Source organism: Dermacentor andersoni, chromosome 3 (assembly GCF_023375885.2).
Source record: "Dermacentor andersoni chromosome 3, qqDerAnde1_hic_scaffold, whole genome shotgun sequence".
Classification (NCBI taxonomy): Eukaryota; Metazoa; Arthropoda; class Arachnida; order Ixodida; family Ixodidae; genus Dermacentor; species Dermacentor andersoni.
The window spans coordinates 19,727,501-19,750,468 of NC_092816.1; the positions used below are offsets into that span (position 1 = coordinate 19,727,501).

Here is a 22,968-nt window from a genome sequence, read left to right on the forward strand (position 1 = left end):
CTGCTATATAGTATTGCGTTACTCTGTGTTGTTCGCTTCGTTATAAGATGAGAAATAAGAGATGCGCACGCAAACGCAAGCATGCGCGCGCACACACAGGAACGCACCGTAGAGCCTTTGGATGCCCACTTTGTCGTCGTACGGCAGCTGGAAGTCGTCCTTGACTCCCTGGTAGTAGGGGTACATGAGCGACCCGGGAACCGACGAGTGGGACAGGCCCAGCGAGTGGCCGAATTCGTGCGCCGCCACAGCGAACAGGCTCACCTCTGCATGCAACAAGAGGAGGGAAAAGAACACGTCAAGTTGAGAGTCAGTTTCAAATGTCGCCAGCACACGGTGACACACAAACACAAATGACCTCGAATTCTCTAGCGAGAGCGAGGCACGGTTTAACAGCGACTACTCCCTCTCTCCACATATAAGGTGGTGTCCAAGAGCAACATTATTGCCCGAAAGCATATCTTCTCACTATAGCCTATATTCTGCGTCATACTCTCGCAAAAAAAAAAAGAATAAAAATACAAATAAAAAATAAAGGAATACGCGATTCACTGGTTATCCGTCTATCGGCAGTAAACTTTCTTAAGTTAGAGGCGATAAGAGTTTCCTTAAGTCCGCGCCACAGGTTTTGCCAAAGGTGCCAGAATGCCGCACTGTAGCCAGCGCATCTAGCGCACATATGTGCATCGATTTGCTGCACCGTCACAATTCGGCCGCCAGTTGCAGGCGAAGCGCGCGCGGACGTCGAAGACGCGCGCCCGAGCATAAACGCAAGCGCGCAAAGAGGACGGGTGCAGGCGGTGGGGGGTCCTGCCTGAGCGCGCCGTGTGAGAAGAGTTTCGCGCAATACCAAAAGCAGCGCTTTGCGCTCAACAGCAGCCGCCGCCGCTGCAAGAAAGCTTTGGCGGCTGCCGATCGAAGACCCCTCCCTCCTCATCGCGGCGCCGACGTCGCCCAGCGATGCACTCCTGCGGCCCACGTCCTCGTCGCCGTCTTGGCTTTCGACCGCTCGCATTCTCCCCGCGGCGCCGATTGGGCGGCCGCCCTAGCTCCTCTGGCAGTGTTCGGTGCCCCCCTTCTCCGACCCTTTCCTGCTCTTCTTTCCCCCATCCTCCCTCCCTCCTGCCGAGAAAAACGCGCTTCTGGCGTCGTCAAATAAGGCCTGCTTGGGCTCTGCGGTCATTGAGAACAGCTGACGCGGAGGTGGCAGCGGCGAGCCCTGCGAGTGCGGTCCACTGTGTCAAGCGTCTGCCGGGCGGACCCCCAACCTCCTCCACCGACTGCCCCGCCCGAGGTCCCATTGAGCCCCTTCCTCGCGTACAGGGCACATATTCCTTGCGAAACTTGGCGAGACAAGCGACCTGGCACAGACGCAATCAATTCAGACAAACAAAAGTGCACACGGCAGAATTGAAGCGTGACTGCGCCGTCTCCGGAGCAGACCTTGTCGTAATGGCTCTTTCAAGCATTGCTGTGCGAAGATCTTGGCCTGTTGTTTCCTGTTTCTCCAGTATCCCTCCAACTCTAAATTTCGGTCACTGCTTATCGGTGTACCCTAACTTTCGTGTCTGCACAACCTTTTCGGCCTACGAAACTGGCTTTTGTGCGCCTTTTTGCGTCTATGCCCAACAAATATGAGCGTTCGAACCGTTTCCCGTCTGCTCCGCTCATGGCTCCTATTGTTCCATGTTGGTCCACGTTTCTTTTCACTTTGTTTTCTTCTTGTAATAGTTAGCAAGTGTTCGCAACAACTCAATACTTCGCATCGAACCACGCAACCGTTCGCCGACTTGCGAAGCGCCCGACGCTTTAATGGGACGACAATAGAAAGCTCGACTAATCGGCTGCTTCTCTGGATGCCCGGTTCTCCGTCGCACTAAATGTGTCCGCGTTCTCCTTTGCGGTGACCTCCGCAAATTTACACTGCAAGATTTTTTTAATCTCCCAGGAAATATGTCCTACACTTTGCCAGAAAGGTTAATAAAAAGGCGACGACGATAAGAAAACATGTGCGAGCTCTGCTTGCGAAACAAAAATTACAAAATTTTCGGGAACGCCCACAAAACAATGAAATGTACCGATGATAGCATTATCTTGTGCATGCGGAGTGCTTTCACAGCTGCATTTGCTGCTGTGTGACCATTTTCCAGTTGCCTATATAGCACGAAGTTCGCGCTGTGTTTCCGTACGCTTGCTCTTTCTATATCTGTCATATGATAAAGAGAGTTTCGGTCGAGCAATGATACACACTAAATATCCTACTTCACTCTTTTTACATGCCAATGTTGAATCGGGCGAGAGATCACAAAGCTTGCTGTTGAGGAATGACGCGGGAAAGCACAATGCACAATAGGAGCAAACGCATACATTTAAAGCGCTGCGTGTATGCATGGGCTCGTCCCCCTTCATTTATGACTTGATGTCTTTTGCGCTATTCTTCGTCGGCATACTCCGTATACACACGTCAAGTTCTTTTCATCCCTTAAACCACTTCCCCCTGCGTAGCGTAGCAAAGCGGACGTCCGTCTCTGTAACTCCCCTTCATTTTTCATCTTTTTTTTTTTTTCTTTAAGTAATAACTTTCTTTGGCTACTTCGGTCATTTTGGATGGTTGGGCGATCTCGCATAATGAGCAGAGGCACATATCATGTGAACCAAGTTGGCTACTCAACTTTCGCCCATAGGTATGTGCTGGCTGCTGCGTTGCTGAGCAGACAACATGGTCAACTGAGTATTTGCCCCGAATAGACAACCTGCTGATGGCTGTTGTCTGACCTAGTAGACAACTTAGTCACTGGGTATATGTGCCCGAACTGACAGCCTCGGCATTGCGTATGTGTTATTGGTATGTGTCCATTCTCGGTCAATCCCCCAGAATGGATGTACCAATAAGGTGACAGGAAGGGTATACAGCCTTACTATACTAAAGCGATAGCGCATCATCCGCGACAGATACCAGGATACCAGGAATAGTGGGGGTTGCTGGTTTCAACTATAAGGTACAGTGATTACAACAAGATGTACTGTGTCGTGGTATCATTCGGCATTGTGGTTGGCAGCGAGATTTCTAGTTAGTGTGCCTGCTCATGTGCCCATGCACGAATAATGTTTCATGATTCACAGATGGCACGGGCATGCGCAGCAGGTTATACAAGAAAGCTATCGCTATCTTCGATAATCAACTTCGATGATTTACGCGACATCTTATTTCTCTCTGCCAACCACGCGCGCTCTCCACCCATCTTCACCGGTGCGCATTCCAGTGCCACCAACAAATAGCTTTTGTGCCTCTCCTTTAACCACATCTGCGACCTCGCGTATCAACTTCTCTCTGGCACATCGGTCGATCACAAACCGCAGAAGATAAGCATAACAGACCGAATGAATGAAATGAAGATCCCAGAGAGTTAGAATAAAATAGTCGTAGATTAGCAAAGAAAATAATAACAGAAGTTTCGAAAACGGTTTCATTATCGTCGGTATTTAAAGAGCGTGTGGGCCGATCGTGTAGTGCATGCTGTAGACCCTCAATGACATGCGCATTGAAGTATGCAATGAGGCTACGAAGTAGACCTTACTGGCTACCACCAGTATACTCTGAAGGTCACTGAGCAAGTGCTGGTGGGCTAGTTGGTTAAGCATGATTACAAAGACGGCGCCGAATTGTCGGTTTCCTTGTCGCCGGTTCCCTTGTCGTGTGGTTCGTCATATGTAGGCCAAACGGGCAGATGTCTGAATGACAGATTGCATGAGCATCGATATAAGATGGAAAACCAGCTCTCCGGTCATATAAGTGCGCATTGTAAGGCTCACAAGTGCATCCCAGGTTTTGATAGAACCAATGTTTTGAACAGAGCTGATGATCAACTGACACGGGAGATACTGGAAGCGCTTGAGATCAAGAAGCGTGGTGTTGATTGTATCAGTGAAGCCTCAGTTTCTCTTTCGACAAAGGAACTGGCGTATCTTGAGAGCGACACTTAGAAGTTATTCTGTATCTTGGCTTCCTTGTGCGATGCAGAAGACTGCCCTGTTTATTCTTGTTGTTTTGATCCTTGACAGCAGCTATATATTACTATGTCAAGAAATAAAACACTCAGTTGTTAGTGCGCCTACGTGCTTGTCTCGTGTCCCTTCTTCGTGTGTTGTTTTATTCGGCGCCGTCTTTGTAATCACTCTGAAGGTGGCAGCTCTTCAAAATCGACAGAAGGCGAGCTCACTATATTCGCATATGAGTGAATGCCAGTGCTCGCCAAATCTTTCATTACCGCATACATTGGCTTTTCCCACATAGAGCTCGCCCTGTAGCTCCGAAGCTGAAGATATTTTTAATTTTAATTACCCAAAGTTGATAGGATCGTGTTGATCTTGTATGTACGCTTTTACTTAAATACTGCAAGTTCAGCGTCATGGCAAACTTCTGTCAGCGTCGGACGCGTTCATTCGCGCGAATACAGACGCTACTCACTCTTTAGAGGAGCCCCCAAAGTGACGGACCGCCTTGAAGTATTCTTGACGTACAATAATGAAGTACGATATTCTTGACGTCAAAATACACCGCTCTTTGCTTTCCCTGCAGACGTGGACTCGGGAGATTCGCATCAAGCCTCCGCAACATCTTATCCCCGCTGTATATACCCGCTGGCATATGCATCGCATCCGCATGCGGCGCGCATCCTTTTAAGCGAGTTTTGCTCGGCGTGAAAACGTGGTGCATACGCGATGCGCGCGTCAGGCTGCATGCGCGGCGGCGGACAGTCAGCGATCGCGAACAAGAGGCGCGCCCACGATGAATACATTATCGCGCAACAATAGGCCTCTCTGGCGCGAGGCAGATGGAGGGGAAAGATAAAAAAGCGAGCAGTGCCGGCAGCGGCGGAAGAGAAGGCGGCGAGGCACGAAATGTGTTTCTTGGAAAGTGAATCACGGCCGCCTCTTCCCTCCCGAAGTGCCCGAGCCACACGCGGCCAGCGCCTGACAAAATGTGCTGGCGCTGTGGCTTTCTCGTCGTCTGCCGATGCCACTTCCCCGCGTCCTTCAATCGATACGCCGGCACTTTTACTGCAGCTTTCTTGAGGCCCGAGTAATGCGCCGGCGGCGATGCGCCTACTCGCCTGTGCGATGCCGGCATGCGTTCGGCGGTCGTCGTGAAATAAGCCGCTCTCGCTGCAGATGCAGCCTTTCATAGCATTCGGGCCGTACACCCCGCAGCCTTTGTAAGAGCCGATAAGTTTCGCCTTTCTGTTTCCTTGACATGTGTCGACTCGACCACTACGGCGGGACCAGTCTCCAGCGGAAGCTTGGTGCCCTCCTGGGCGCGATGTTGTTTCTAACCATAGATTTCTTGATCACAAGATGCTGCTCAATTCCCGAAGAACATTTATGACTTATATAGGGAGACGCTTTTGGCCACCGTTATACAGACGTCCACACTGCTGTCTAGAGAGCTCGGACGTCGCAGCAAATAAATAGTAATTACACGGTTCAAGGTACCGGTATGAATACTGTGTGACCTGTCTTAGTTGTCCTATCGCTTTCACCTTTTGCGAGTATTGTCTCTCAAACCGACAGCAGTGCACACGTATGAAATTGTTTGCATCGCAGCGCACCAATTAATTCAGCGCTCTAACTTATTATAGAGGGAAGTGTGGACGACTGTACACCGCCGCCTCTCGACTAGCAGGAAAGGGCCTCTTCGCAGTCCACGGCCATTCGATGTAGGAAAAATACGAGCGAGTCGTCTCCTCCTCGTACCGTGACGTCCCGATGGCGTCGTCGCCGCTAACTGACTCACTGTGTGCGCGCTGCCCGGCGGCGTCCTCCGGGCTGGCGCGCGGGTCGCCCGCGGCGCCGGTCTGGGCCAACTTCTCGGAAGAGGTGGCCCACCCCCTTCCTCCCGCGTTCCTTTCTGGCTGCCGCTGGCCGAATGCTGGAAACGTGTTTAGGGAGCCCCCGCAGTGCCGCTCCGAGGCGTCCGTGATCGATGGGCGCAATTACCAAAAGTGATGCATGACTTGACCGCGACAACAACGCCGCGCACACCGAGCGCGCCGTCGCGGCAGGAGGGCCATTCCGAGAGAAGGAACTATGTGAAACAAAACCTCTCCGCACACGCTGAGCGAAGCTCGCGAGAGAGAAAAAAAAAGGGGGGGGGGCGGGGGGAGGATGACCGAAGTTGCGTTAAACGAGTAAGGAGGACGACAAATAACGAGGGTAGCGCGGACTAAAAGAAAGCGAAAAAAGAGCCCCCCAAAAAAAGGAGGAGAAGGGGCGGTGGCGTTGCGTGGCTTCCGAAACAAGGGACGCAGCGCGTCGTCCGAAGATCGTCTTCCCTGTTTTCCCGTCAGCCTCTGGCACGGTGGGGCTGCAGCATGACGCCGACTTTGGTCTCTGAGAGACAAAGGCAGCCGCCCCCTCAGCGCGCTTAGGCGGGAACGCCCCACCGCTCGCCTAGCTCCGTCCTTGACGTCGCCGTCGGCGTTGCTGGCGTTCTCGCTGTTTTCTGGTGCGATCGGACGCGCGTGCGAAGAGCCGCGCAAGAAAGAGCGCGCGCGCGGCCTCTCGGCGTTCCGTGACCCGAGCGAAAGCGCCGGCTTATCGTCGCCGGCGAAACTTTCCTCCTGCGCCCCGCGCGCGCTGTCACACTTGGCCACGCTCCGGCGACCGCGAACACTCCACGCGCCGCGCCGCCGACGCGGCTTCGGTGCAACAAAGGGGCTCTCGTTTGGGGAGCTCTCCTCGCCAGACGCACTTGCTTGCTTGCCCCGCGGAGTGACGTACGCATGCGCACGCACGTTCGCATGCGCAGGAACGAGGAGAACTGTGCGCGCGCGGCTCTCTCGCTGCCGCGCAGCTGATTGTCCGTGGAGCAAAAGAAACTCTCTTTTACGATCTTAACGAAAAGGTCGGGTTCAGCGCGCGGCTCGTAGAAAAAGGTGATGCGAAGCGGCATCGCTTCACTTTGGTCATCAGTACATTTCGTTTAGTGATGGTGATGATGACGACGATAATGATGATTATGATAATAATTATAGGATAAGGATAACGACGAAAATAGATGACGCACACGTTTGGCATCATAGATGACGCAGGAGGTGTGCGTAAAGACCGAACTGTTACGTAACATCAGCACCAGTAATTAACACAGCGATTCTTTTCAGCTGATCATGTAATCCGAAAGAGGCGGCAGCAGAAGGGCGCTTGCGAATAACATATCAATTATGCACGCCTTGTGAATCCGACTGTGCCTTTCTCTTTTCATCGTAAATCCGCTGCAAGAGCCAGAACCGAATTTACGAAGCTTTGCGTTCGGAAGTGATGCCTGCCCCTGGCCGGCCGCCCTCGCTAATAGTATGTCCAGCGTCAGGATTCGCTTGAATTTTCTCTCACAAACAATTTCAGCGTAAGGGCTTTTTGTGAATACGGGTTCTAAATTTATCGAATTAGCGCACACGCGTCACGTGCAACGCAACACTTTAGTTTTGCGAGCGCCTTACTTACGTTATATGTAAAAAAATAATAATAAGCGTAATAGCCGAAGCAAGAGCAACTCCACACGCTTCAGCGAAAGCCGCTTCAAGTAAACGCAGCCACCAGCGCTGAAATGTACGGGGAGCCGCCAGGAAGCAATAACGAGGCACCCAATAAAAGCTGGAAATAAATCACGTGCGTTCCTCGCAGATTTTTTGTTTTTCTCTCCGGCTCTGTACTCGATGACGCGGATCAAAGCTTCGATCAATGTTCCACCCGGAGTATAAGGTTGCGCTATAGGTCGCTGTAAAAGTGATACGCTGCGAGGAGGCCGTGTAGCGCGCACGGCGAGTTTTCGTCGCGTCAGGTGTCCAACGGGGCGAGAACGATCGGTAACGGCCCCCTCGAGTACCGCTGTACGTAGCGAACAAAATGATAGCTCGGAACAAACGAAGCGGTTTTTGCGACATAAACGCATAATGTAAACACACTCGCGTGTCTTGGTTTACGCATTATTATTGGCGTTATGCACTTCGAAGTCCGCTTTAAGCAGCTGTTGGCTAACGCATTCCAGTTGTTCTGCATGTCTTTCATTTATTGTTATCTCTCTATTTCCCGTTTACCTGGTTGAGCAGCGTGTTCATTCGTTGAAACACTCGTTCGCTAACTCACGCTTTCAGGCGTTTCCACGAGTGTAGAGCTCGTGCTTTTTTCTTCTTCTTTCTTTGATTTCGGTAGCAATTACATGGACACTCCAGGTGAATTTTTGTCGTCGACGTCGTCGTGACGTTCCGTATATACTTACGTATACGTATGCCACGTGTTTATTTAAGCCGCATATGCAAGGTATGATGCTGTACTATTCAACCGTAAAAAGTGCTCAAACCAGGTCTTATACATCCTTGATTGATTTATTATTCAGAATATTTGGTAATTGCAGCGCGAAAACAAAGATCATTAAACATTTTCGTCGCGGCGCGTGCTTTTTATCCTAAATCTTCTCAGACATTAAATAAGTGCAACACATAATTAGTGATCGAAATCTGAAAGTGACGTAATTTCACTGGCACCGCTCTTTACTGGCAACACAGCGACGTCTGTGCGATGTCATTAGTCCATTCGGACTGTAATGACTGTAATGACTGTAATGACTGCAATCGTAAAAGAGAGGTTGTCATTTTGTTTGTTTTGTTCCTTCTTTAAGCCGGCTTCCTGGTCGCGTCGAGCCTTCAAAGAGTGACGTAAAATAAACGGAAAAAACCTAGGCTCGTTCAAATTTCTTGTTGAAACAACCGTGGCTGTGTACTGGTCATGTGTCGCTTCGCCGACGCTTCCGCACTGTCCGCAAAGCGTATGTATTTGTTACATGTGCTTACATACGTAAACGTTCTTCGTGCACTTTCTCTGTCTCTATCTACACACGCGCGCGCGTGTATGTATATACGGTGTGTGTGTTGCGTACGTCCGCGCACTCTTCCATCTTTAGTGGCTAACTTCTGTTCTAAGATTACCAATGCAACTTTCTCAAGATACTTCCTAGTCAAAGCCGCACAGAGCAGTCTGGAGGCAGCCACGCGCAAGAGACGAACACAGCCTTCGGCGCTATAGGAAAACAACGATCGCGACGAGCCCCCCCCCTGCCTTCGGGCCAACCGAGCGCACTGGGTCGCGTTGCCAAAGCCGGTGCCACGGCATCGCCCGAGCAACACCACCGGCAGCAGCAGGAAAAGTGAGCTTGGCGCAAGCCTCCGCATTCCCGCCTTTGGAGGCCGCTCGAGCGAGTCCGAGCATCGGCGTAGCAGCAGCGGCAGCGTGGCCTGCGGCTGACACGCCCCGGGAGCGCAAGAAAGTGCGCGGCCCGCCGAGGGGAGACCGCTTGACCGCGCGCGCGGCACCCGATTAGCGCCTCCGCCGCCGTAGTAATAAGGCGTGCGCCACGACGCCCCGGACCGAGGAGGCGATCTGGTGCGAATTGCGTGCAGTGTTTCTGAGGCCGAGCCGCACGAAACGGCCCGTGGGCTTTGGCGACGATGCACCTCGGCATTCCGAGGCTGCCTCCGATTCTTCACTGTCGAGCAGTTAGAGAGAATAGAAAAGACGGGGAGGTCAACTAGACCTTGTCTACATTGTTACCCTGCACGTGAGGAAGGGAGTGAACCAGAGAGAGCGAGCGAGGACAGTTCAAATTATGTGCGGAGCGTGTTATGGTAGGACTACGAGCTGCTCGAACAACATGAAGAAAGGACGGAACCTCGGATTCTGCGGGTTCAGAGGTTAACAGCTAACGGAAGGCACTAAGCGATTCAAAGACAAGCATCGCGTTGCGGCCTGACGACTGCCTACGATTCGGACGACTGCTGTTTACCTTCGTCGGACAGACATACGGCGATGGCTTTCAACCGCACTGCGCGCAACTTGGGAGCGCTCGCACGGGGCTGCGTCGGGAGAAGGCATCGGGAACGGCGACGACGCTATCGGGAGCGACCAGCCGGCTGCCTGCACGCTGTCAACTTCGCAACCCGAGACGCTGACCGCCGCCACCGATAGCTCTAAGTCCGAAGGGCTTATCACTTGGCCTCGGGATATTTCGGGGCGCCACACACACGCAGCTCGCTCGCGCCGTCGCGGGGTCTCACTTCAGACGACGCCCGCAGCCGCCGGAAAGGGGGCTTCTGATTCGGACTTGTGAGGAAGCAGGCGCTGCACGCTTTACAGGAGAAATGCCTCGGGCGGGCCGGCGACAGAAGAGAGCCTTGCCCTGTATCCGCAAGACCGGCTAGCAAATCTCTTACAAAGAAGGCGCAGTGAGAGACAAAAAGTTGCTATTTCTTATCTTACTTTATTACTTTGAGTATCGGACCAAGCTTTTACCTTTGTTTTGTTTCCTGAATAGCAAACGAGCAAGAAAGTATGGCGGAATGACGATGGGTTTCTGGGGTTTCTATAATCGCATTGTACAGCGTACACCATTAGTTCGTTTAAATTCGAAGGAGGTAGCTGCATAAGGCACGAGCGTTGAAAAAAAATGAACGGAAAGACTAAGAGGCGTACTTGCCACTAGAAAGCGCACTGAATCACGCACACAAAAGAAGAGGAAGAGACACGCACGCAGACAAAGAGGAAGTGAATAAATTTTGCATACAGCTTAGTTGCAAAGCATCACTGATTATCATTGTACGGACATATGATCCTCCCCTCTCACTCTCTTCCTCCTCTCTTCCATTATGATGTTTATAATATTTTTGCCCCTTATGCAAAGAGCGAAAAGGTTGCTGCCTCCTACTGGCCGACATTTGTGGCCACAAATCAAAGGAATGACCTAAATATCAATCGCTTTTTTAGAAAAGGAGCAAACGGAAGACTTTTGTCGAGCCCGCTCGAGGGTGAAAGGAACTGTACTCTTACAATCTGCTGAATTGTCCCGGGCGTCTCGCTTTAAACGGAGCTGCTTCTATTTGACACTTGGCTTACGAGGGCGAACCATAAAGTCTTTGCCCCTATTTTTATTAGCCCGAATAAGGTACATACTGGTAATTACAAACATACGTACTATTTCACGTACCTTACAATATTTTTCCACATAGTCACCACACCGCTTGAGACCATTTGTCCCATCACTGCACTAAATTTGAGATGCCCCTGGCGTCAGTCAGCGACGAACGCGGCCTCTCCGAACGCTCATTGTCATGCAAGTCTTCACGACTTTTTTCGAACTCGCAACACCACCACCTTACACTCCTCAAACCGAAACACATTTCCCTATACGCGGGCTGCATTTTCCTGTAGCATAGAGTTTTTAAATAAATACCCTAGAGGAAAATGCGGCGCCAGTGTCTACGGGGGCTCTCCTGAGCGTTGCCTCAACCTACATGGGAATGATGGGAAGTACAGGCTTCGGATTGACTTCGATCTTTAGACTAGTGGCGTTTGCTTGCGGCGCAGTAAACGATGCTATATTCAAGTATTATCGCGTAAAATCTAATTTTATTTCTGCAGTATCTTATATAATCCACAACACATTACATAAACTTTGTATAACTTTGAGATTGAAGCACTGTTTACCACCAGGGCATAACAGGGTATGCATTCTTCCGCAATTCTGTTCCCGACTTAGCGCCAGAGAATAATGATTTATTTATTTTTACAACAGCAATAACAACCACGCATGTAGTTATGTAAAAATACTCATGAAGTACTTATGGAAATAAAAATTTTGTAGTGGGAGAAAGTGCTGCGCATTTGACAGGAATGCTACAAGTGTCGTCTGCTACTATGCCTGCTCGCTGCGAACGCGAGACTTTTCTCGCAGACGACAGGCACTTGCGCCCTTTCGAAAGGCTGCGTCGGCTGTCACGATTGCTGGTCTTCAAGTACTTTTAAGCACATCTGCTGCAGTGCTAGCTAGGACGCTTGTGGCCTTCTGCGAACATGCTTCGTTATATTTTATATTGACGTGCCGCTTCTGAAGCGTGCGCCAGCAGCTGTTATGACGTGGCTTTACACTCGCCCATTTTGCGACAGCAGATTACAGCCAGGAAGCAGCAACCAGTAAGTTCGTGTTCTCAAATGTCCTGAAACATACATTTCAATGAGCGCATAAACGAGCAATGCGTAATGAAGCCCTCAATCAATTTTCATTGTCAAGTCACTAGAAGTACAACCGTATTGTATCAGTAGTGCGTTATTTTTACTCTTCTGAAGTTTTATAAAGCACGTAACGCTACAGCGCCAACCTAACACACTTTAAGGGACACTAAAGCGAAACAATAAATCAGTTTAGACAAATGGAACATTGTTTGAGAACCCTGCAGGCAGTCATTTAAAAAAAATAGTTTGATTATTAGATGAGAAAATGAAGGTCCAAGTATCAGTATTTGAATTTCGCGCCGAAACCCCAGCGCCGGTACGTCAGCGTGACGTCAGGGATTCCAAAGTATGTTTTCGCATTGGGGCCGCGTTGGCTGAATAAAGGTCCCCGAAATTTGCCATGTTTAATATTTGGTTCCTTTAGAACACAATGTAGTCCATCTGTACCGCTATATATAATTAGTAGGCCCTAGAAGATGCCATCAAAATCCAAGACGTCACAGCCCCCAGGTGCGGGAACTCAAGTAGGCGTCGCCACCCGTATTTCGTTCTTGCGCTTTTTCTGGCTTACCAAACGTCTTATTGTTGTAAGAGTGGCGGTTTTGGTGTTGTAGAACGGTAATTTACTGATGCAGATACGTTTACCATGCCGTCGCTTTCTCGTCAGGGCTTCGGCACCACACTGCGACACAAGCATCGTCCCAGCGCGCTATCGCCACTTCGAGCAACTGAACAAAGGTAGAGGGTTTTGCGTCGCACAGACCCACTGCGAGTTACAGCAATTGCGGTAGAAGCGAAACCAAAACTGCCAAAAAATACATGTAGACTAGTTCGCCAGTTAACAGAGTACCAATCCATAGCCTGTACTTCTCATCATTCCCATGATTGTTGAACGATCGCAGCGCCAAATTTCCCTCTAGTTATAGTAAGATGAAACTCTATGCCCTGTAGATTTCGATGGGCGTTCGTCCCTTGCTCTATAGAAATCTAATCACGCTTCGTTGGTTGTATGCCGTGGACGTGTGAAGCACAACCGCCATCTTCAACAACTGGCAGCAGCGCCGTGCCGCGGAGCTACCGGCAGATAACGCCGGGCCGGTCTAAGAAAGGTCCGCCACTGGGAATGGATATGTTGACTTCGCATTTACAGCCGCAATTTGGCTACAAAAAAAAAAAGTGTGGGGGGGGGGGGGGGGGGGCAACGACTTTCTGATTCGCCCTCGTACATCAAGGGGAAATATTTGAAGTGACAGAGCTGCGGCTCAGGTGACCGGCTGAAATTGCAGCACAATAATTTCATTTACAAAATTAACTCTACGGCTCCCCCTTCTCTGGGGACAAAAGATAGGACTAACGCCTCTCTGAAGCGGTAGCTCTTCCACTTGAATTTACCGGGAGGCTAGCATAATGTAGAACGAGGCCGAATCGATATACAACTCGCTCAGGGACACGGAATGTGACAAATCAATTCTGAGTAAATGCGGAGCTCTGGACAAGTTTTTTCTTCATCTGCGAAACTTTTTTTTTCTGAAAAAAAAAAAACATATTGCGTTTCCTTGTAGCTTCGTGCGCCTTTGTGATACTCCCAGGTGGATGATAATTTTCCTTTTCACCTATGATTTATCACTAGTGACTGGTGTGGCTCAACGTTCCAGAGCTGCACCTGGATATATGAGGAACGCAGAAACGACGGGCTCTGGGTTAATTTCTGTCACGGGATATTGTTTAACATGCACACAAATGTCAGTGCAAGTCGTTATTGCATTCCACCCTTCTTAACGATACGAGGCCGCCGCTGCCGAGAACCGAACCCAGGACCCGGCGCCTAGCAGAATAAAGCCACAACAACCGAGCCACCGCTGCGGGTTCCGCCCAACAGGCAAACAAGCGCCGACGATCATCGCAGCTGCAACAGTCTAGCCGGCGCAATGGTGCAGAACACTGGAATGGCTCGGCGCAGGAGGAACGCCTGGGCCCTGGAAGACGGGCGCAGCTTCTCTCCGCGCTACGACGAAAGCGTTGCCGCTGAGGCGGGCGATGATCGAACGCGGCTCGTTTGGGACAGCGCGTTCGAGATGATGGTCCGCGCTCCAAGGCATGAGGTCCCCTCGATAAATGCGTGCAGTATGTCAATGTATTGTCGTGCATGTTCCCTCCCTGCTTGCGAACGAATTTCTCCGCGCTGTATAGAGTGCACCGATTACATCCTACGGCCGCGAAGTGACCGCATACTGGCGTGCGAAAACTAAACGGTTCAGCTTATACCCGCCACCGACGCCTCTCATAGGTAGCTTCATTTGCTGTTTCTGAACTGCCTGGTGCGTTCAACAGCAGAGCTGCTTTATTGACACGTATCGGCACACTGGTTCGCGAGAAAGGCAGATCGCTTTCCTGGGAAGCGACAGCTTGAAGAGCTGACTTTGGCTTTTGCCCTCGTGGGTGATGTACCTCGCGTCGCACTATTCTTTTAAGCTATTTTCATGCTGTTCTTGTCGTACTTTTCATGTTTGGTGGTGGAGGCCAGCTCGGGCTTTCAAATGTACACGTCTATTCCTATCGACCGAGCAAACTTCTCTAAATTGTTAAATAGCTAAACGATTATTTCGCTCGATGTGTTTCCAGCGATAAGTGGTCGGTTGAGTTTCAGCACTCAGTGGTATTCAATTTCGTCTACGTTACTCTCGTCCTTACGCGTTTTCCCTGCCCTCGTAAATACGCAAAACTACACCGTTCGACGCTTTGAGAACCAAGTGTTGCATGAAGACGACATATACATACCGCGCCGTAACCGACGTTTACTGGTTCCCTAAAAGTAGTAAGGTTTACGAAAACCGCTTTGAGCAACTGAAACCAATATAACAGGGCGCAACAGAAAGTGGAGTGCTTGAATCACGCTTCTACCTCGGCTCGGTCAGACCAGCGACACAGCCGTGCCTCCCCGTCAATGGAGTTGCACCCAACTGGTAGAAACAGAGGCCCACATAGTTGCGCGTAATGCACGCGGCACGGCACAAGATGCTGACACTGTCGTGCGCATTATGACGGTGCCTTCACCCTCGCAACAAGAGCGCATCCCGGAGAGTCCGCGCGCACAACAATGGGTCACGAGGCCCGTTGCTTCCCACACACTACGCAGAAGGAGCGGCACGGACGGAGCCAACCCGAGGGCCGATCTCCCCCTTTTCCGCGTATGGTGCGCTCGTGCGCCTTTGTTGAGATGGGGACGAGGAGAAGAACGCGGCGGCCGAGAGGAAACAATTCGGCTCTGTAGCGCCGGAGCTCGTCTCTACGACAGCGGAGGGGAGGAGACGCGGCACTTATAACTCTGTTACGGGCACGACGCCAGAACCGCCACGGGACCGGAGCAGATGGGGAGCTGCAGGGACGCCGATGAATCGGAGAGCTCGTTCTTGCCCCGTGATCGCCGCTCGGCGCGCTGGGGCCCTAGACGAATGAAAAGAAGGAATCCGCGAGGGGGGCCCGACAGCAAGTGCAAGAGCGGCCTCGTAACCCTTTCGCCGCGAGCATTATGTGACAGGATGGAGTTCTTGGCTCTGTTGCTGTCCTCCTTTGCCACCTCGCGATTCCAGCCACCAAGCAGCGACGCGACGATGCGCAAATGTGCCCCGAACGCGGGCGCGCTCGTTGCAATCGCCGCTTTCTTTAGTCTTTGCGTTCGTCTTGAGCTTTCTCTTGTTGCTCTTCCGTTTGTTCCACTTGGTGATAGCGCAGCTCCGTATGTTTTGGTCCTCGTCCTTCCTCTTCTGACGGCGCGTCGTAAGCAAAGAGAGAGATAGAGAGAGAGAGCGAAAGCAACGAGAGGAAAGGCAGGGAAGTCAACCAGACGAGCGTCAGGTTGACGCTCGCCTTCACGATAAGCCTTTCGGGGAAGAATGTAACCGTAAAAGCTTATAGCTATATAGACAACGAAAAAAAAAAAAAAGCTGTGAATTTGTGTTGAAAGGGATGGCGCGTACCTACGTTGCGAAACTTCACGTTACGATTTCGGATGAATGCACCCACCTTCCATCAGGCTTCGCTCCCGCAACTAAGCCAATGAATCGTCCATGGTATTTAACTCGAACCGCAGTGCAGCTTACCGTACCAGGAATCAGAAAAAAATCTGAGCTGTCACCACCTGCATTTAAACAACTATAACTACTCCTTTTGCACGAGAGGTACCCCTATATATATATATATATATATATATATATATATATATATATATATATATATATATATATATATATATATATACAGAGAGAGAGAGAGAGCCCTTTAATGAAAGGCAGAGATTTTAGCCGGCGTACAGACATCGCTGACATGCTACTCTGCGTGGGGAAGGGAATTGGGGAGAGAAAGAGAGGAGAAAGGCGCAAAAGAAGGAAGAAGATAAAAAAATATGGACACTGAGTTTTCTGACTCATGGGCAACGGCGTTCTATGGTAAAGGCCTTCAGTGTATGCACCGTCCCACAATGAGGTGACAGAATTCGCTGGGTGAAGGGTACATCAGTGTGACAGAGTAGAACTAAAGTTTGTCGAGCTGACCAAAGGTATGTATGGATATATGCTGTACTAGACACATACACACACAGCTATATATATATATATATATATATCCAGGGTTCCTCTGGAGCCGTGGTTTTCCCAGCGAGGGCCACGACCATCGGTTTCAAGACGTGTCATCCAACGACGTCGACGGCTGCTGAACTTGCAGCTCTTCGCGCTACACTTCGTCTCGTCAGCCTAGAACAAACTCGAAGATAACATTCAGTGACTCGAAGGGAGCACTGCATTCTTTGCTAGCAACCATGCGGCGCGGACCACACGAACAACTGGTATTCTAAATTAGAGAACTAATCCATACCTTGGCTGAGAAAGTACACCACGCGACATTTCAGTGGCTTCCAAGTCACTGCGGCGTCAAAGGTAACGAACACACCGATAACGCTGGTCGGTCAGATGTTCAAGGCCGCAAAGAGGAGTCGATACCGTTATCAAGGACAGATGCCGCTAGAAAAATTGGAATGCTCACGCAGGATATCACGTTCTTCATGTGGAACCCCCGAAGTTTTCAAGGCAACCGGCTGCACCACCTACTCTTCTCTCCGCCTTCGCATCCCAGATGGACTCTGCGGACGCGAGGGTACACCCTGCTTTGTCGAATGTGGCTCGGAGTGACTCTTACGGAGTCTTTTGCTTTCCAAATCGGATGGGCTGACGATGCCTCGTGTGATGACTATGGTAGCGAGGGGCTCTTAAATACGTTCTCTGTGACTGTCCTCGCAACTATTTAGAGCGACTATCGTTCGCAATCGCGATGACGCGCTTTGATCAAAGACCATTAACAGATGAAGTCATTTCAGAATGCCGACATCACAAGCCATCGCAGCGGAGGGCGACGAGGGCACTGTTGCAGTTTTTAAGGTCAACAGACTTGGACAAGCGGCTGCAGCCTGAACGGATGTTTATAGTGTTACAAGTGCTGCTGTGCTGGGCGGCGATAGTGTGTGGTGATAATGACGGACTGTGATTGTGTATCTGTGCTCCCTTTCTTATTTTCTCTCTCTACATTCCTCTCACTCGACCTCCACTCCCCTCTCTCCCCAGCGTAGGGTAGCAAACTGGATCTTCCCCTCTGGGTAACATCCAGAGAAAGGGGAAATGCATGCATTTCCCCTTTCTCACTCTTTTTTTGTCTTTCGCGTAAAAAACACACACAACTTGAGCTTCCATGAGTTTGCACATCCGGCAGAAGAGAAGAGGAGAACGTGGCCTCGTAACAAGCTCCTTCCTGTGTTCCTTGAGAACGACATTCTTGTCTCGATCCTTCATCTTCCCATAGAACTTGGTCCCGGTTTGTGTCTTTGGAAATAAAGCAACGAACAAGCTTCCTCAACTACACGACGAGCGCTCTAGCATTACCGCGGTCGAAGGAAAGCCTCTGCGGCGCCAGCCTCAACGTTAAGGAAGCACGGCCACGGCCGCCCGGTTTTCATCGAGCGGCCATGGCACAGCAGTACCAAGCTACGGAGCTCAGGAGAACCAAGCAAACTCTGTTCTTTTGTGTGCCTTCCTTCTCTTCTTTATCATTTTAAACAACGTTACAGCAAGAAGTTGCGGTGGCGGCACAGGAGCTTGCAGAATCTCGGGGACACACGCGCGGTAGCTCGAACCAAAAGTCAATCCAATCCAATCGCTCTTGGAATCTGTGCTCTTCCGGAAAGAAGGGAGCCTTCTCCAATCTCGATGAATCCGATAAAAGGCGTCCGCCCTCCCGAAACTCTTTGAGGCTGGCCGGCATCGACTGGGCTCACAACAGCGTCGGGGGACACCGGCCGACTCCCCCCAACGTGGATGTGTACCGTGCAGCAACGGTGGCTGTGTGCACGCGCGTGTCCATTGGCCCGCCGCTTGTCAGCTCCGTGAGGCCTTCGTTTGTTGATAGCCACGAAAATTGGCCATGCCTTCAAATAAGGTCACTCGAGGAAGCATTAATTACTTACGATCCGGGCCCGTATTCCCAACCCAGAAAAAAGAAGGTTCTTGCGTACGGACATCAGCGAAGGTTGATGGTCATCAGTGGCAAAGTGCACTTACGTATGAAAGGCTTTCCGAATTCCCCCTCTGAGCCCATATTTACAAAGTGCTCTTAAACTAGAATTGTTTGTAAGAGAAAAAAATTTCACGCTATCCTGATGCTGGATATACAGGGTTCCCCGGCTACCTCCGACAACCGAACCCCACAGGTGTTCGGTTGTGTGTGTGTGTGTGTATATATATATATAAAGTTCGGTGATATCTTATACCTTACTTGTTTGTCGGAAGCTTCTTAGGGAAAGTTGGCAGTAGTTCACACGAGCACAGCTCGAATGGTTTTACTTCGGTGCGCGTAGTCCTTGGGTGTGGTACCTGACACGACATACTTGTACAAGGCGACGCGAGTGAGTGATTAATGTTAGCGCTGATAATGACGCGCGTGCGTGTGTGCGTGCATGCGTGCGTGCGTGAGTGCGTGCGTGCGTGCGTGCGTGCGTGCGTGCGTGCGTGCGTGCGTGCGTGCGTGCGTGCGTGCGTGCGTGCGTGCGTGCGTGCGTGCAGGGGGGGGGTCGTTCTCTCGCACCAGTTATGGCTTTCACTGAGTCAGGCCGACATCTCGGCCTTTCGTAATGCGTGGCGGCAGGCTTGAGGAATTAGACGAAATGTATTGCGCGAATATTTACATTGCAGCACGGCCAACGTTAGAATTATTTGCAAAATCGGCAGCAAGCGTCGCGCTCAAGTCAATACGCTGCAGACTGTCACCGTGGTGTCGAGAGCGCGAAGGAGTTGACAGAACGGAGTCCGTGCTTTACATCGCGTAGGAGCCGCACTTTTCTTTTGAGGTCGATGCAGGTGACAGTGAACTTGAAAGTACGTGCTCGAACATGTTGTACGCCAAGATGTGATCGGGATTGTGCTATGCGTTCACCTGGCTTCGAATCATAGCGACAGCACACTTCTTTCTATAGGTCGAATGGGTCGCAATGACGGTGAATATTCGCGTCAATCTCACCAACATAAGGCACATTCACATTTCGCAGGGCGTTCTGACTTAAGAAACGGAGACGAATGTTCTGTTCTTCGACTTCGATCACCAGTGCCCTATACAATTAATTGACTTGCATAAGAACGTCGTAGGAATATTACAGTTTCTTTTAAAGTCTTGACACACCCATCGCGTTTGTAACCGATTTCTTTGCGCCCTTGTGTTGTCTTTTCTTGTCCCGTCTTGTAGCGCTTCTCCAAATAAGGTTGAAAATGTACAAACAAACTCAATCTTCAACACATCTGTAATTTATGCCTAGACAGTTTGGTCTCTATTAGGCAGACCTTAAGAATCATAGACTCCGATTACGGTTTTAGGCATTTGCGTTTGTATATGGTGAATAGCTGATGAGGGTACAGCGCGGTGCTGTGATAGGCATTGTAGTGGAGCGCTCCGGAATCAATCTGGCCAAGTGAGATTCTCGGGTTCTCGCATAAAGCAGGCTGCTATGCATATCACCTCACTGGAATGCGGCCGCCGTGCAACCGGATACAGAATTCGCGACCTTAATTATTCTCAGCAGCAGAACGTCGTAACAGCTGAGCAAGAGTGGCGGGTGGGTGTGTCTTACGCGCCAGAGAGAGAGAGAGAGAGAGAGAGAGAAACGCATCGCTGCACCCAGTGAAATCCCAGTGACGTGCTCGACACCTCCGCGCTGCCTGCCGCATTATGTCTTTTACTTCGGGGTGTGCAGCGAGAGGTATGAACCAACCCAGCCCGTCTTTACGTTTTGGCATGTCTGACCACGCGTCCGCTGCAACTTTATACCGATACGCGGGCAGCAGCACAAGAAACAAGACAATGCTTACCCAAAGGCATCTTATCGGTCCCGCGCCACTCTGCACGTATGATGAACGAACCAAGCGTAACTGATACTGTTTATAGTGTGCCTTTACTATGACAAGACTGAAGGTTATATGGTTGGCCAATAAACAAATGATAACGGACTGCTGCCAATAACGTTAGCGAATGAGGCTTATCGAAGCCATGGTTACTCTTACCATTCACTTATATAAGTACGAAGTACACCTTCTCGAATACAGACACCCGTCTTGCACGCGAAAAGTTTTGTCAATACGGCCTTCGATTTTCACTGCTACACCGTTACCACCGCGGTGCACGGAATTCGGCTGGGGGCCCTGTGCCGTCTCCTCCGCCCAACAACAATGGTGCGCGTCGTCGTCCACGCGTGCGCGCACAAAGAAGCAGGCTGCGCACTTGCTTCCGGTCCTTGTCCACCACCGCGCGCTTCCTAATCTGGCGCTTCCTTAAAAAGCCACTCCTCGCAGGGGCTAGGGGCCGCGAAGAAAAGCGAGTCGGCGAAAAGAATACAATTCCTCGCCGAGACAACCGGGCGGCTCCAGCCACAGCCGGACAGGGCGAAGGCTGTCGGCAGCCGCTTCCATCGGGAGCCACTTATTTCGGCCGCACTTCGCGGCATCTTGTTGGGTGCGGGGTACCGCGCAACTTCTGTGGCCTTGCTGATGCAAAGCGGTCCCGGGTGCTCGCTTTCCTCGCCATTTCCCACCTCCTTTACGTCCACAGTTAGTGACGTAGTTACTGTGGCTCTTCCTCTTTTGTCACTAACGAGAAGCACTGTAGATCAGTTTACACTGAATAATTAAGTGCGCTTCTAAAACTACATTTTAGGTAATTTCACGGTAACTTAGGTTGATCATTAGAAGACAATAAAGATCAAAATTCAATTTCTTGAATTTTGTGACATAAATCCCATCCCATCTCTGGTATGTGTGATGCCACGCGTTTCAAATTATTTTCCAATATTCGAGCCATCTGGGCTCATTAAATGTTCTAGAAATTGTAAAGTTCAGTCTTTGACTGTTCTAGAATGCAGTGTCGTCCACAGTTATGGATAATAATTTAAGTGGGCCCGTGCAGACGCTGCCATAATCTATGACGTCATGGCCCGAGCTGGTTGGCCGTTTCGGAGGGCTTACATGTCAGTAGGGCTTGGACTTGAGACTGCGATATATGGTGTTGTTAAGTAATTGCTAATTGAACGCACCGAACGATGGAAAGAGTGCGAAAGAAAGACGCAAATGTACGCGAATGTTTCTCGTACATAACAACTTACCTGTAATTAATTACATTCTTGGTCATTCTTTAAGTGATCGGTTACTTTTTTTTTGTACTCGATAACGCTTACTGTAATTCAATTACTTTTTTCACGGTTACACGTAAGCAGTTAGATTAGGTGCGGGAACTTCATGGTGGCGCCGCCACCCATCCCTTTCCTTCGTTTTTGCGCATTTTCCGGCTTGTCGATCCTGTCATCACGGCAACAGTGGCTTTCTTTCTCAGGCGTAATCTGGCAGGGCAGTTAATTTACTAAACCAGCTGATATAATTTTTCTCTTGAGTTTCCTTTCAAAGACCATCGTTACTATAATGCTCACATTCTGGTTTGCGTGCTGCTGCGCCCGGCTTGCAAGTAGCTGTGAAGGTCGAACGTGTCTCGACAACTCGCCGGACCTCGCTGATTCTCGTCATGCTGCTGCGCCAACCTTGCGCACACTTTTCTTGCAAAAAAAATGTTGACGCCTGAAAGTAATCCCTACGCTACTTGCCGCGTCAAATGAAGAACGAGCGCAAAAAGAAAAAGAAAAAAGAACGCGTGGACAGGTTAACCCACTACGTTAATTTTATTGAGAGAAGCTGCACGAAAAAAATTACACGACAGAAACGAAGACGGATATAGTGCTCATTATAAACTGAATCATATTAATGAAATATGTAACTTTATTGTTGTAGCACCTAGTTTCTATTTGTGTTGCCTTAAACCCACCCTGTAACGGCCTTGTGGCCAACAGTATGGGGAAAAAAACAAAAAAAAAAACACGCGCATTAAATCGCACAAGAACAATCGCGCAACTGAAACAGTTTCAGTGAAATGCTTCGGCTGATAGTCAGTGCTGTGCTCGTCTTCCTTTATGTCGTGCAGTTTTCTTGGTGCTACTTGCCTCAAGAATAGAATACCATGCAACTCGCCCGGCAAACCGTCCTCTTGTAATTTCATCGTTCGAAATTCTGTTCAGCGTGGTGCACGAGTGAAGTATTCTCTTCAATATAATCGTCTGTTTCGAGGCCTAGCAAAAAATATTTATGATCGCTTGCTTCCAGATTCAAAGCGAGTAAATGCACCACAGGAACATTTTCAGACCATGCTTCGACATAACTGCGATGTGCATAAGCTAAAAGAGGTCGACGATTTGAATGTGTGCCAACGGTGACGTAAGGGTCACGAGTAGACGTTTCACAACATGTACTCACGTATGCGAACTAAAAAAGGAAATGTGGTAAA

The 22,968-nt window shown here is 50.1% G+C and overlaps 1 protein-coding gene across 1 annotated transcript in view; it reads right to left on the bottom strand.

Moving 5' to 3' along the window:
* Positions 1–22,968, bottom strand: part of LOC126519541 (matrix metalloproteinase-2-like) — a 266,198-nt gene that overhangs the window by 16,106 nt on the left and 227,124 nt on the right. Inside the window, exon 4 of the mRNA XM_050168978.2 lies at positions 108–266. Within this exon, the coding sequence (XP_050024935.1) occupies positions 108–266 (159 nt within the window). The remainder of the gene's footprint in view (positions 1–107; positions 267–22,968) is intronic.